Source organism: Argentina anserina, chromosome 5, assembly GCF_933775445.1.
Source record: "Argentina anserina chromosome 5, drPotAnse1.1, whole genome shotgun sequence".
NCBI lineage: Eukaryota > Viridiplantae > Streptophyta > Magnoliopsida > Rosales > Rosaceae > Argentina > Argentina anserina.
In genome coordinates, this window is record NC_065876.1 from 4720339 (window position 1) to 4732757 (window position 12419).

The following is a 12419-nucleotide window of genomic DNA, read 5'->3' on the forward strand; positions in this document are numbered from 1 at the left end:
AATATAATGTACCTGGATACAGCCACTTACTAAGGTACCTATCTTCACATCAACATTTCTTCATTATTCATCCTACGGTTTATGGTACTGATATAGATATGAAGCCCTTTCTCTTCTTCCGTTCTCTGACAAGAGCACTTACAGGACATGGAGAAATACTAGACATTAAAATGGTACTTTGCTATCAGGGGCGGCCCGGAGGGTATGCCAATCGTGCGGCCGCACATGGCCTCCGATTTCCGGGGGCCTCCTATATTTTTTTCGGTATATACAATTACTAAAGAGTGATAAGGGTGATTCTAGATACACCTTCATATTTGTTATCTATACCAGGGGCGGATGCAAGTGGTGGGCTCTATGGGCTGTAGCCTGGACGAAAATTGAGGATATATTTAACCAAGTGTAGCTTTGCATTGAAAACAACCCTAGCTCTGTGGTTCAGTTCCAAATCTCTACAAAGAGAAGAAAAAAACTTCCAATTAGCATAGACAAGTTTCTAATCCTGGATCCGCCACTGATCTATACCTCAATAATTATTTAAATCATATTTTACCCTTTTTATAAACTCTCACCTTAACAACTTCACCTCTTCAATCTACAACATACCTCCATTTTCTATTGAAGCATACTATAGTATGGCAGTTGAATCAACTCTAATTTTTCTATTGTGTTAAAAATCTTATTGTTAATCAATTTTATAAAATCAATATGTATTAATTGAGATCGTTGTTTTTAATGTGAGTGGTTAAATCTCAAGTTGGAGAAGAAAAAGGTGAAATTTTGAATCAATGCATTTTTAGATTGAAACATAAAAAGAGAGAATGAAAAAAGAAAAATAAATTCTTATTTTTTATTATCTCCGTCAATTTTTTTTTTCAATAAATTTCTTGAAAATCATTATGTAATATATATATATATATATATATATATATTATAGTGAAGTAGCCATGCTTCACTATGTTAGTGAAGTAGCCATGTCATGTCCTCCCGAATTCACCCACCGATTATGGTCTAACAGCAATGTGTGGCATTGGATATGTTGAGAAATTTGCATGAAAATTGTTGACATTTTTTTTACATGAGTCGAGACGCGTCATTTTTGGTCCAAATGGTACTGGGCAACTATTCTATACGGCGTTATTAAACCCCAAATGTTCTGTTCTTTTTGTAACTTGGGGGTACTACCACAACTAGCAGAGAAGGAAAATTCCCATGGTTGAAGACTCAGACTTTGTGTATACCTTAATACTTAAGTTAAAAACAGAAGTACTTACTTTTTATATTAAGAATGCGAACACAAGTACTAACTTCTTAGATTGAGAATTCGAATTGATCATACTCTTATTTTGGCTTTTGTGTTCCCAATGGTCCACATTATGATCACCCCCAAGCATGACCAATTTTTAAACAATGGAAGCCCGTGATTTGAGCCTAAAACAAATTCAAAGAGACATGTCGCCAGAATCAATCTATATAAGGTCTCACATTCACATGTAGCGCATACATCTTATATAGAGAAGTATACTTGTGAAAATGGGGCAAGAACAAAAAGAGTCCCTAGTGTCTTTTGACACGAAATGTCTCATGAGGTTGAAAATCATCACAAGTTGCAAGATTTTGCAAGCATGTGTTTTTATTTTATTTTTTTTGATACGTTTTGCAAGCACGCTTTGCTTCACATGTTTGGCAATGGAGATCAGATATGTCATAGTGGAACAATGACATCCACTTCCCAAAATTTCTTTTTCTTTTCCATTCTAAACCAATCAAGTATAACCAATGTGTTTCACATCCTCCAAAGTGCTCAAGTTTGGAGTATGTGACAAAAGAAAAGGAAAATCTAAAGTGCGAAAGTAAAGAAACAGTGTAGTGTTTTCTAATAGCAATTTTTTAACTAAACAATTCATCAATAACGTTGAGCATAAAACTGTGAGAATTTAGTTTCAGTTATCATTTTTAAATGCGATATGTTTAAATGAAGCATCGGACACGTTTGAGTAGGGTTTGAATCAATAAACAGCTTCATTAGTCACACAAATCAAACTCAAAACTCATACAGTAGTGCTAAGACTCAGAATCAACAAAAACAGATTGATTTTATTTTTGTAAACCTCATGATCATTTTACTCATTCACCGTAATGAGTAGGACACTTTTAGAGTAGATTTAAACTATTCAAAGTAGAGAGCCTTTATTCATATTTTCCAAAATAGTATTTAGATCTTTATAGTTTTTATATTTTCAAAATCCCATTTTATACTTTGAAAGAAAAAAACATCGTTTCATGGATTTCTTCCTACCCCTATGAAATTGACGAAGAACAAAAAAAGTAGGAGATTAGAGTCAAGGAAGCAAGTATGAGATGGAGACCCAGCATATTAACCAAAAGAAATGCAGGTTGCTAGCCATCTGCAACACATTAACTTAATTATCTAATTGAAAATTGAATAGATCAATTAACAATCATCCCAAGTTGATCAATTGGGTCATGACCGATCATCTCTATTTGATTAATCAGTGAAGATGCAAAGCCCCTTCCCCAAATCCTAAACTACGAGATAAAAAGTTTGACGGAAGTCTAAACAACATTTTAAGAAGTACGAATAAAAACACTATTTAAAGTACATGCATTGAAGGATGAATATGCAATGCACATATGCTCTCAGATATCCTAATATTCCCAAATTCAACAAAAAAAAAGTAATCTCGTCAATTAATAATTTCCAAAAAATAAAATTAACAACCAAGTATGAGTGTAACACAATCATTATAACCTGTTAACAATTAAAAATGGTAACAGAATCATTATTCTTCAATGGTAACTGAAATCAATAAATGACGTGTAAATTCCTCATGAATTTGGTAATTTCAGCAGTTACGACATTTGTGAATCTCCACGACATTTGTCAGTCAAACCCCTTTGACATTTTACTCCATCTTCTCCATCTTCTTCATCTTCTTCAACTATATATACCACACGCCCTCTCAGACCTCCATTTACGTACCAAACAGAATCCGCTAAAGAAAAGGACAACGGCCCTTAATTATTTACCAACATACAAAATCATATTCGAAAGTTAAAGAACGTACGTAACTTAAATTCTCAACCTTTCAACCTGAGATTACGCTAGCGACCACCAAATAATAATTCCTTCTCTTTTCCTGTATTGCTTTCCTAAAAGAGAGCAAATCCAGTATCTGACCCATTTCACTGTACCAGTACAAAACCAGAAGCTTCCGTCCTCTGTTTCTTCACTCCTGTACTTGAATAACTATCTGATACAAGTACATGCTATTTATATATACTCCCCACAGAGTTAGACTCTTCTCCCTAAATCTTCTCCCCCTGTAATGGCTGCATCCTCCAAGACCAGACCTTTACTCTTGCCATCTTGTTTTTTCTTGCTCCTTCTCACTCTCTCATGGACTTCTCCAATAACCCACTTGGCTCTGGCTCAGCAGCAACGACCCATCAAGACCATTGTGGTTCTTGTCATGGAGAACAGGTCCTTTGATCACTTGCTTGGCTGGATGAAGAAAGCTATTAACCCAGCCATCAATGGCGTCACAGGCCACGAATGCAATCCTGTTTCGACCAAAAACCCCGACCCAAAATCCATCTGCTTCTCGGACGATGCCGAGTTTGTGGATCCGGATCCGGGCCACTCCTTTGAGGCTGTGACGCAGCAGGTATTTGGTTCTAGTCCTAATCCTTCAATGTCAGGCTTTGTGGAACAAGCGCTGTCTATGTCTTCCAATCTATCCGAGACTGTGATGAAGGGGTTTAGGCCGGAATCTGTGCCGGTTTACGCTTCCTTAGTCCGTGAGTTCGCCGTTTTTGACAGGTGGTTCTCTGCAATTCCGGGCCCAACACAGCCTAACAGGCTGTTTGTGTATTCTGCAACCTCACACGGCTCCACCAGCCATGTCAAGAAGCAATTGGCTCAGGGCTACCCGCAGAAAACCATCTTCGACTCGCTTCATGAGAATGGCAAGGATTTCGGGGTCTACTTTCAAAACATTCCGACTACCATGTTCTACAGAAACATGAGGAAGCTGAAATACATATTCAAGTTTCATCAGTACGATTTGAGTTTCAAGAAGCACGCTAGGGGTGGCAAGCTGCCGAGCTTGACAGTGATCGAGCCGCGCTATTTCGATCTGAAAGGGCTTCCGGCGAACGATGACCACCCTTCTCATGATGTTGCCAATGGGCAGAAGCTGGTGAAGGAGGTCTATGAGACACTGAGGGCTAGTCCTCAGTGGAATGAGACCCTTTTGGTCATTACTTATGATGAGCACGGCGGCTTTTATGATCATGTCAAGACTCCTTATGTCAATGTCCCTAATCCGGATGGGAATAGCGGCCCTGCTCCTTATTTCTTCAAGTTTGATCGGCTTGGGGTTCGTGTGCCGACGATTATGGTGTCTCCATGGATCAAGAAAGGAACCGGTAAATACTAATTACACTCATTTCGTGCACATCATAAGTTTATCTATTAGAATAGGATTACTTGATACATATTGTTATTAGTTGATACATTTTCTTAATGTTGTGTTCTTGGTCCTGTATATTGTCATGGTCAATTTTACATCTGGCATTGAGTATAAATGATCTGGCTGCATGTTGAAGAAGCCATTAAGATTTTCTGTGTCACTTTCAAACTTCAATGCCGTGATGTTTATGTTTCTGATGGTTTTGCAGTAATTAGTGGTCCACAAGGACCTACACCAAATTCTGAGTTTGAGCACTCTTCAATTCCTGCCACAATAAAGAAGATGTTCAATCTCTCCTCGAATTTTTTGACTCATAGAGATGCATGGGCTGGGACCTTTGAACAAGTTGTTGGGCAATTAACTTCTCCCAGGACAGACTGCCCAGGTTCGTACCTACACTCTCAATTCTAATATACTTCATCGAATAGTGACTAGACGTGCGAGCAGATGCTAGATAGTCTAACATGTTATATCGCCCGACTGTCAATCTAGACATTTTATTAGACAAACAGTTGGTTGAACGCGTTGTGCTGGGCTGCTAGATCGACCTTGTTATGTCCGGAACATTAAGAGAGAGAAACTTATATATGTACACTGGAATTCTTGCAGTGACGTTGCCGGAGGTGACGCCGTTAAGGACTACAGAGGCGAAGGAAGACAGTGGTTTATCTGAGTTTCAGGGCGAGGTAGTCCAGTTAGCTGCAGTGCTTAATGGAGATCACTTCTTGAGCAGCTTCCCTGATGGAATGAGCAAGAAGATGAGTGTGAAGGAAGCTCATGAGTATGTAAAGGGCGCTGTTTCGAGGTTCATTAGAGCAAGCAAAGAGGCCATCAAGTTAGGAGCAGACCAGTCAGCAATTGTAGATATGAGATCTTCCCTCACAACAAGGTCGAAAACTAAAAATTAAAGAAATCCTCGTTTGGAATTCTGTTCTGGTTGAAATTTGTGACAGTAGAAAGCAATGAGAGAAGCAGCTATTTTTGCAAATGTATATTAAGCTTCCAATTTTAGCTTTATATACATTCTAAAACCTGATTTAGGCATACATTCCAATAAAAAAACACTAGCATAGAGCAGATGAACTACTCAATGAAACGATATCGATTACAAAGAAAAAAAATCAAGAAGTTTACTAATGTTCATGTTAACATGGGACCGAGAGCATTAGCAAGAAACTACCCAAAATGCTGAAAACTAAATTAAGATAAAACTTCACTCGAATTTGATTTAGAACACACTACAAGCCTGCAGCATTATTCATTCAAGATGTGCTCCATGCCCTGACCAACATGGGAATTGACATGGAATTGGAAGTGAACAAAAATAGTTTGCTCACTTCATTTTCCTTGCCTTTCAATCATTTCTCCATGCCATCCAATGCTACAACAATGTCTACCTTGGACAAAATAAGAATAGGAAGAGCTCTTATAAGAAAATTTGGGCGACAAAACCGATGGTAACGCCCGAGTTTGTTTCATACTATCTTGAGGGATCACGCCAAATGCATCTTATTTAACTCATGACACATGCGTTACATTTCTTGTTATTTTACATGATATGGTTTTCCGATAACGTATCCGGTTGAAAGAACAGATAAGTTTACCGGGCTTGGAAGATTTGGGCCTTGAAATCCATAAACTTTGAAAATTCATCTTCTGGGCTTTGCCAGGCTGTTTCACGAGGGTTATTTCGGTATTCTCCCACATATGAAATTCTCCCTCTTCTATATTATAATATCGTCACCGAAGAATTCGCATTAGAGAACAAAAATACACAACGTTCTCCGACTCTGCAAACCCTAAACCCCCAAATCGCCGATTTCCAATTCCACAAGATTCAATCTTTCTCTCCCACTCAACCCTCATATCTCTATATTCATCTTCACAATGAGTCTTGCCGTCGATTCCTCGATACCCGGCGGCGAAGATCCGGGCGACGACTTCGCCGGGTTTCTAGACGAAGTACTGGATTCTGAATCCGATGCCGACGCCGAAAGCGTTCAGAGCCCAAAACGGCGAAAACTGGAGGCGGAGAGTAATGGGTCGTCTTTAATTTCAAGCTCTGAAGTTTTGGAAGTAGAAAATAATGGTTCTTTGTGTGAACATCTGGCTGGGTCGTATAAAGACATGTGCTTGGTTTGTGGGAAGAGATTGGATCAGGTCGAGAATGAGAGTGAGAAATGGGAGTTGGAGGAGTTGACGGTTAAGAGCCTTGGTGAAATTGACCAAGGAAGACGCAACAAAAAGACGAGGGAGTTGCTCGGAGACAAGAAGCTTCATCTGGTGCTTGATTTGGATCACACATTGCTCAATACTACTGCGGTGGCGTGCTTGACGCCGCGGGAAGAGTACTTGTTAGGGACAGATCACAAGCTGGAAGGCGTTTTCTTGGTGCGAAATTCGGCAATGGATTTGGTAACAAAGCTGAGGCCTTTTGTTGGGGAGTTTTTGGAGGAGGCGGCCGAGATGTTTGAAATGTCTGTTTACACAATGGGGGACCGGCCTTACGCGCAGCAGATGGTTAAGCTGTTGGATCCGCGGGGAGTGTTTTTTGGTGATAGAGTTGTGTCGAGAGATGACAGCACCAAGAAATTCGAGAAGAATTTGGATCTTGTGTGTGCTAAGGAGAGCGCGGTTTTGGTGCTTGATGATACACAAGGAGTGTGGACAGAGGGGAATCAGAAGAATGTGATACTAATGCAGAGGTATCTGTTTTTTAGGAGCAGTTACGACTCTTTTGGCTTCAAGCATTGTGTGTCTCATTCGGAGTTGAAGACCGACGAAATAGAGGAGCATACACAACGAACGTACCTAGGAGCTATCCTTCAGCTTCTTAAGCTAATCCACGGCATGTTTTTTGATGCCGGAGTTGCTGCGGGGGCGAATGTAGTTGAGAGAGATGTGAGGCCAGTGTTAGAAAGAATAAGGAGTCGAGTTCTGAAGGGGTGTAAAATTGCCTTCGGCTGTGCTTTGGCATCAGACGCCCAAGCTGATATGTGGAACATGGCAGAGAAGTTGGGAGCGGTTTGTTCGAAGGAGGTAATGGATGCGTCTGTGACACATGTGATTGAAACAGACGCGGAAACACAGAATTCAAAATGGGCAGTGAAAGAGGGAAAGTTTCTTGTCCATCCACAGTGGATTCAGGCTGCAAGTTTCTTGTGGCAAAAGCAACTGGAAGACAGGTTCTCTATATCATTGAAATTAAATTAAATGGAGTAGATTATTCCTCTGCCAAATAGATTACAGATGTGCTAGCAAGGATGTTTCCTATTAGGATATTCTTTCATTTCCAAAATCATATAGGAAAATATTCAATTCACCATCTTAAGGTCGGTTTATATAAGGCATCATATTAACCCCTTCTTTTATGTAGTTGGTTAACTCAAAGATGAGTTCGGTGACTCTCTATCATCCAATGCATGACAATTCTGGTCATGAATTTATCATCAGTGAGGTTGCTGCTACAAGTAGTGATTATGAGAGGACAACAAAAAGGTGCAAGACTTCTTTGTCTGATCACTGGGATAACTCTGCTATGAGCGTTGGTTTCATTCATACCCAAGGGGGTCTTCAGTACCCTAAGTGATGAATTCATTGATCATTTACGTAAGGTCAACACTAACTATATGCTACGCCTCAGAAAACTCCACCTAGTACTTGGTCTAAATCACAGCCTGCTGGCTCTCACAAAACTCAGTGATCTGACCCCAGAAGAAGAAGAATATCTAAACAATAAAACACAGCCTGTTAAAGATGGTTTCAAAGTGCAAGATTCTGATGACGGTATGAACCCTATGATTATCAAGTTGAGGCCCTATATTAGAACCTTTCTCAAGAAAGTAAGTGGCATGTTCGAAATGTATGTTTACGAAGATGCTCCTCGATCTCTTGTGTGGAAGATGGTTGGGCTACTGGACCCTAAGAATGAGTACTTTGGTCAGAGTAATTTCACGCGAGGACTATGTATGGAGCAACCACAACGGAAAGAGGCATCTTGATCTTGTGATTGGACAAGAGTCTGCGGTTGTGATCCTTGGAAATGAATTTGAGGAATGGATTGAGGAAAATCAAAAGAACATAATAGTACCAGTGCATAAGTATCCTAACTATCCTTTCTTTTAACAAAGTTGTGGCCGGAAGAGGGGCATGTCTCTATGTGAGTTGAACAATGATGAAGGGGGAAATTATCTTGCAGATGTTCTTCAACATCTTAGGCGAATACACAGCAGGTTCTTTAATGATCGAGTGATGTGTGATGAGGTTTTCAACAGAGATGTGAGGTTGGTGTTAGAAAGTCTCAAAAAGATTTCTGAGACCGATAAGCTTCGGTTGAGGAAGAAGGCAGTATCAAACTGTATGTGGAAAGACAGTATTAACCGGAAGAAGATGACAAAGCATATGGAAGAGCAGTCACCGCCGGAAGCTTCTTGTGTTAAAAATCTAGATGATCCAGAATCACCAGTGGTGGTTGCAGTAGCTGATCATATTGGACCGGCTCCTTGGGTACATCCGAGCTGGTCTGAAAAATCAATCCATTTGTGGAAAAAGAGTCACGCAGACCAGGCCATCACCGAGCAAAGCAAATTGATTTGCAGCTCAAATTGGAACACTGGAATAGATAATCAGCGGGGGAATGAGGAAGTTGACCTTAGGAGGCCTGAGGAATAGCACTAGAATTATTCAGTGTTGAACTACAAATTCTTGTTGGGACTTTTGAGAGTTCATCATCTGTTGCTTTGCTCCTTTCTTCTTCTTTTTCATATAGTAGAAGTTCAGCAGATCTCTCAAGATAGTTAACCCCCAAATCCCGGTATCTGTTAGGGTTAGTAAACTCAATCTGAAAGTTAAGTTGTTGATCAATTATCATGATTTTTGAGACTGATTGTCCTCCAATCCATGACAACTCTGGCCATGAATTCACCATCTGTGAGGAAAGGACCACAGAAAGGCCTAAAGAAGAAGAGACAGATGATCGTCATCTGCGAACAGCAACGACAAGCATAGATCTGACAGAGATCACAGATTCTGGTGCTTCTGCTTCTGCTTCTACTACTTGTGCTTCTTGTTTGTGTGATGATTGTGCAAACTTCGCAGTGACATTCAGGTTCAGATATAATAATGATGAAACTGAGCTTTTATGCAAGGTCGCCACGCACGAAATACTCCATCACAGAAAACTCCACCTGGTACTCAATCTCAATCACACCTTGCTGAGACTCGCCAGTATCGATGATCTGACCCTGGAAGAAGTAGAATATTTAGATGTTGAGCCTCTGCCAAAATACACTCGCTTAGTAGAAGTTCCTTTCGAAAAGAAACGTGTGTATCTCAAGTTGAGGCCCTTTGTTCAAACCTTTCTCAAGGAAGCCAGTGAGATGTCCGAGATGAATGTCTACTCAAATGCCCCTCTACCTCTTGTGCGACAAATGATTCGGCAACTCGATCCAAGAAAAAACTACTTCGGTTCTAGGGTGTCTTCTAGAGACGATTTTTGTAGCAGCCACCCAAAGGACAAGTGCCTCGATGTTTTGCTTGCTCAGGAGTCTGCTATTTTGATCCTTGACATGACATAGAGGCATGGAAGGAGCAAAATCAAGATAATGTAATGCCTATGGAAAAGTATTTTTTCTGTGAAGATGAGAGAATGAATTTTGTACTTATTCTTCGACGTCTTAAGCAGATACATGATATGTTCTTTGATAATGAAGTAATGTGTGACAAACTTATTGACAGAGATGTGAGGAAGGTGTTAGAAACTCTTCGGGGGTCTGTGTTGGGAGGGTGTACAATTGCTTTCGGAGTGCCTCTTCAGGCCGATAATTTGTGGAAGATGGCAGAGCAGTTGGGAGCTACTTGTGTTGAACAAGCAAACGGATCAGTCACACATGTGGTTGCAGCTCATGATGGAACACCGGAATCTCGTTGGGAAATAGAAGAGAAAAAGTTCTTGGCCTGTCCGATTTGGATTGAAGAATCACATTATATGTGGCAAAAGTGTTGTGAAGAAAAGTTTGCTGTTTTCCAAATTAGGCAAGAGAATTGTGAAGTTGCAAGAGTTTCTACAGATTCTGGTGATGATGATGGGAGTGGGACTGGAATTAACGATAGGAGGAAAAGGCCTAAAGTAGAGAGCAGTCATGGGTCGTTCACTACAAAGAAGGAGATCAAGGATGAAACATTGGACAAGATTAATCATCAGAGTTATTATTATTATTCCAATTCTGGTGTTTCATACGATTACATATGCGAAAGAATAAGGAATCACAAGGTTGAAATTGACCGTTATGCAAAGCAAACACCAACATCTTATTGTCCTGCCACAAAAAACTGCATTTAGTTCTTGACCTAGATCACACCCTGCCACACACCACTAGGCTCTCCGTTATGTCGCCAGAAGAAGCATATCTGAAGACTCAAACAGACCAGTGTCTGGAGAGTATCGATGCTTTTAGATACGAAACCGAACAACCTGCCGAACTTGGGATGATCAAGCTGAGGCCATTTGTCAGGACATTTCTAAAGGAAGCCAGTGACATGTTTAACATGTCTATATACACAAAAGCTACACGACCTTACGCATTGAAAATGGTTGAGCTCCTTGGAAAAGACTACTTTGGTTCGAGAGTTATATTTCATGACGAACGTAATAAACAAAGTAACAAGTGTCTGGAACTTATGCGTAGCAAACAGTCTGCTGTTTTGATCCTTGATGATACAAAGGATGCATGAAAAAGGGAAAATAAATCATAGCAACCCATGCGAAAGTATTGCTTCTTTAAATCCAAATCCACTCCATATAACTAGAAGTCTCTCTCTGAGCTGAAAGCTGATGAGATTGATGAGTCGTATCAGCAACCCTATATCCCAATTATTCTCCAGCATCTGAAGCAAATCCACAACATGTTCTTTGACGACGCAACAGCCCTTGGGGTCAACCTTATCGACAGAGACGTGAGGAACATGCTGAGTTCTCTTAGGGAGAATACCTTGAAAGGGTGCAACATTACTTTCCCGCCTCGACGTCCCAATATGATTCAGTGGAGGAGATGGCGGAGCGGTTGGGAGCTACTTGCGTTGAGAAAGGGGATGATCTATTAGTAACGTACACATGTGGTTGAGGAGAAAATTGATTTGGGTATGGCCGTGAACGAGAACAGGTTCCTGGTCCACTTCCGGTGGATAGAGGCATCATACTTTACGTTGCAAAAGCAACCTGAAGACAAGTTTCCCGTTTTTGAGGTTAAAAAAAAAAATTACCCGCTCCAAAATTGCCAGAACCACCCAAGTCAGTGAAGTCACCATTCTGGATTCTTCACTCCCCTAAGATCAGTTATTCTTCCCCCATTCCTTGACCTGATTACCTTGTTGAGTACAATAAGTGGTCTGACTGGCGTGAAGAGGAAGAGGAAGAGGAAGAGATTATAGCCCTTGCTGGCTGCAACTTTTTATTTTATTTTTTGAATTTATGTTTCGTGCTGATTTCTTGCCCTTGCTCTCAGTTCATCTCTTGTATGTTGTCTTTACTTATTTTGAGCTTTCAATGGATGCATTATTCAGACCAACAAATAGAAGAGTACTCTGTTATGAAGCTAGATGCTATTCATTAGCTAATCTAAGTACGGATATATGTTAATGGCATCACAAGATTTCAGTGCATCTGAGCTCGAATTGTATCGAATGTACAGACACTGCTATCAAAACAAGTCCTATAGGGAGATTTGGCATAGTTCTATCCCTGATTCTCAAAAAAGTTAAAAGAGTTAAAAATCAAAACGTCGACAGCAGGGTTCGAACCTGCGCGGGCGAAGCCCAACAGATTTCAAGTCTGTCTCCTTAACCACTCGGACATATCGACTGCTTTGATAAAAGACGTTCACATGAAATACTTGTCATTAAGAAAAAATGGCAATATATTAGTCA

General features: G+C 40.3%; 3 protein-coding genes and 1 non-coding gene across 4 annotated transcripts; 3 read left to right on the top strand and 1 right to left on the bottom strand.

Annotated features, from left to right (window-relative positions):
• The first annotated feature begins 3152 nt into the window (after positions 1-3152).
• Positions 3153-5525, top strand: LOC126793138 (non-specific phospholipase C6). The gene is made up of 3 exons (XM_050519582.1): positions 3153-4452; positions 4705-4881; positions 5106-5525. Exons 1-3 carry the CDS (start codon positions 3351-3353, stop codon positions 5402-5404), a joined length of 1578 nt encoding a protein of 525 aa, XP_050375539.1. The 5' UTR covers positions 3153-3350; the 3' UTR covers positions 5405-5525.
• Positions 5526-6280: 755 nt separating this feature from the next.
• Positions 6281-9304, top strand: LOC126794248 (RNA polymerase II C-terminal domain phosphatase-like 4). Its single transcript, XM_050520914.1, has 4 exons — positions 6281-7700; positions 7873-8072; positions 8173-8427; positions 8627-9304. The coding sequence occupies exons 1-4, from the start codon at positions 6384-6386 to the stop codon at positions 9165-9167; spliced, it is 2313 nt and encodes a 770-aa protein (XP_050376871.1). The 5' UTR covers positions 6281-6383; the 3' UTR covers positions 9168-9304.
• Positions 9305-9364: 60 nt separating this feature from the next.
• LOC126794250 (RNA polymerase II C-terminal domain phosphatase-like 5) lies at positions 9365-10072 on the top strand. The gene has a single exon (XM_050520916.1). It carries the CDS (start codon positions 9365-9367, stop codon positions 10070-10072), a length of 708 nt encoding a protein of 235 aa, XP_050376873.1.
• A 2200-nt stretch (positions 10073-12272) lies between these two features.
• Positions 12273-12354, bottom strand: TRNAS-UGA (transfer RNA serine (anticodon UGA)). The gene has a single exon. It is a non-coding gene; the product is annotated as a tRNA-Ser (tRNA).
• Positions 12355-12419: the final 65 nt, after the last annotated feature.

Bases quoted from the DNA above. Each gene is read 5' to 3' on its own strand.
- LOC126793138 (XM_050519582.1), top strand. From the start codon at position 3,351: ATGGCTGCATCCTCCAAGACCAGACCTTTACTCTTGCCATCTTGTTTT. The intron at 4,453-4,704 runs GTAAATACTAAT...ATGGTTTTGCAG, and splicing joins ATGGATCAAGAAAGGAACCG to TAATTAGTGGTCCACAAGGA. The intron at 4,882-5,105 runs GTTCGTACCTAC...GAATTCTTGCAG, and splicing joins TCCCAGGACAGACTGCCCAG to TGACGTTGCCGGAGGTGACG.
- LOC126794248 (XM_050520914.1), top strand. From the start codon at position 6,384: ATGAGTCTTGCCGTCGATTCCTCGATACCCGGCGGCGAAGATCCGGGC. The intron at 7,701-7,872 runs TTAAATTAAATG...TCTTTTATGTAG, and splicing joins GGTTCTCTATATCATTGAAA to TTGGTTAACTCAAAGATGAG. The intron at 8,073-8,172 runs GTACCCTAAGTG...TCTAAATCACAG, and splicing joins CATACCCAAGGGGGTCTTCA to CCTGCTGGCTCTCACAAAAC.
- LOC126794250 (XM_050520916.1), top strand. From the start codon at position 9,365: ATGATTTTTGAGACTGATTGTCCTCCAATCCATGACAACTCTGGCCAT.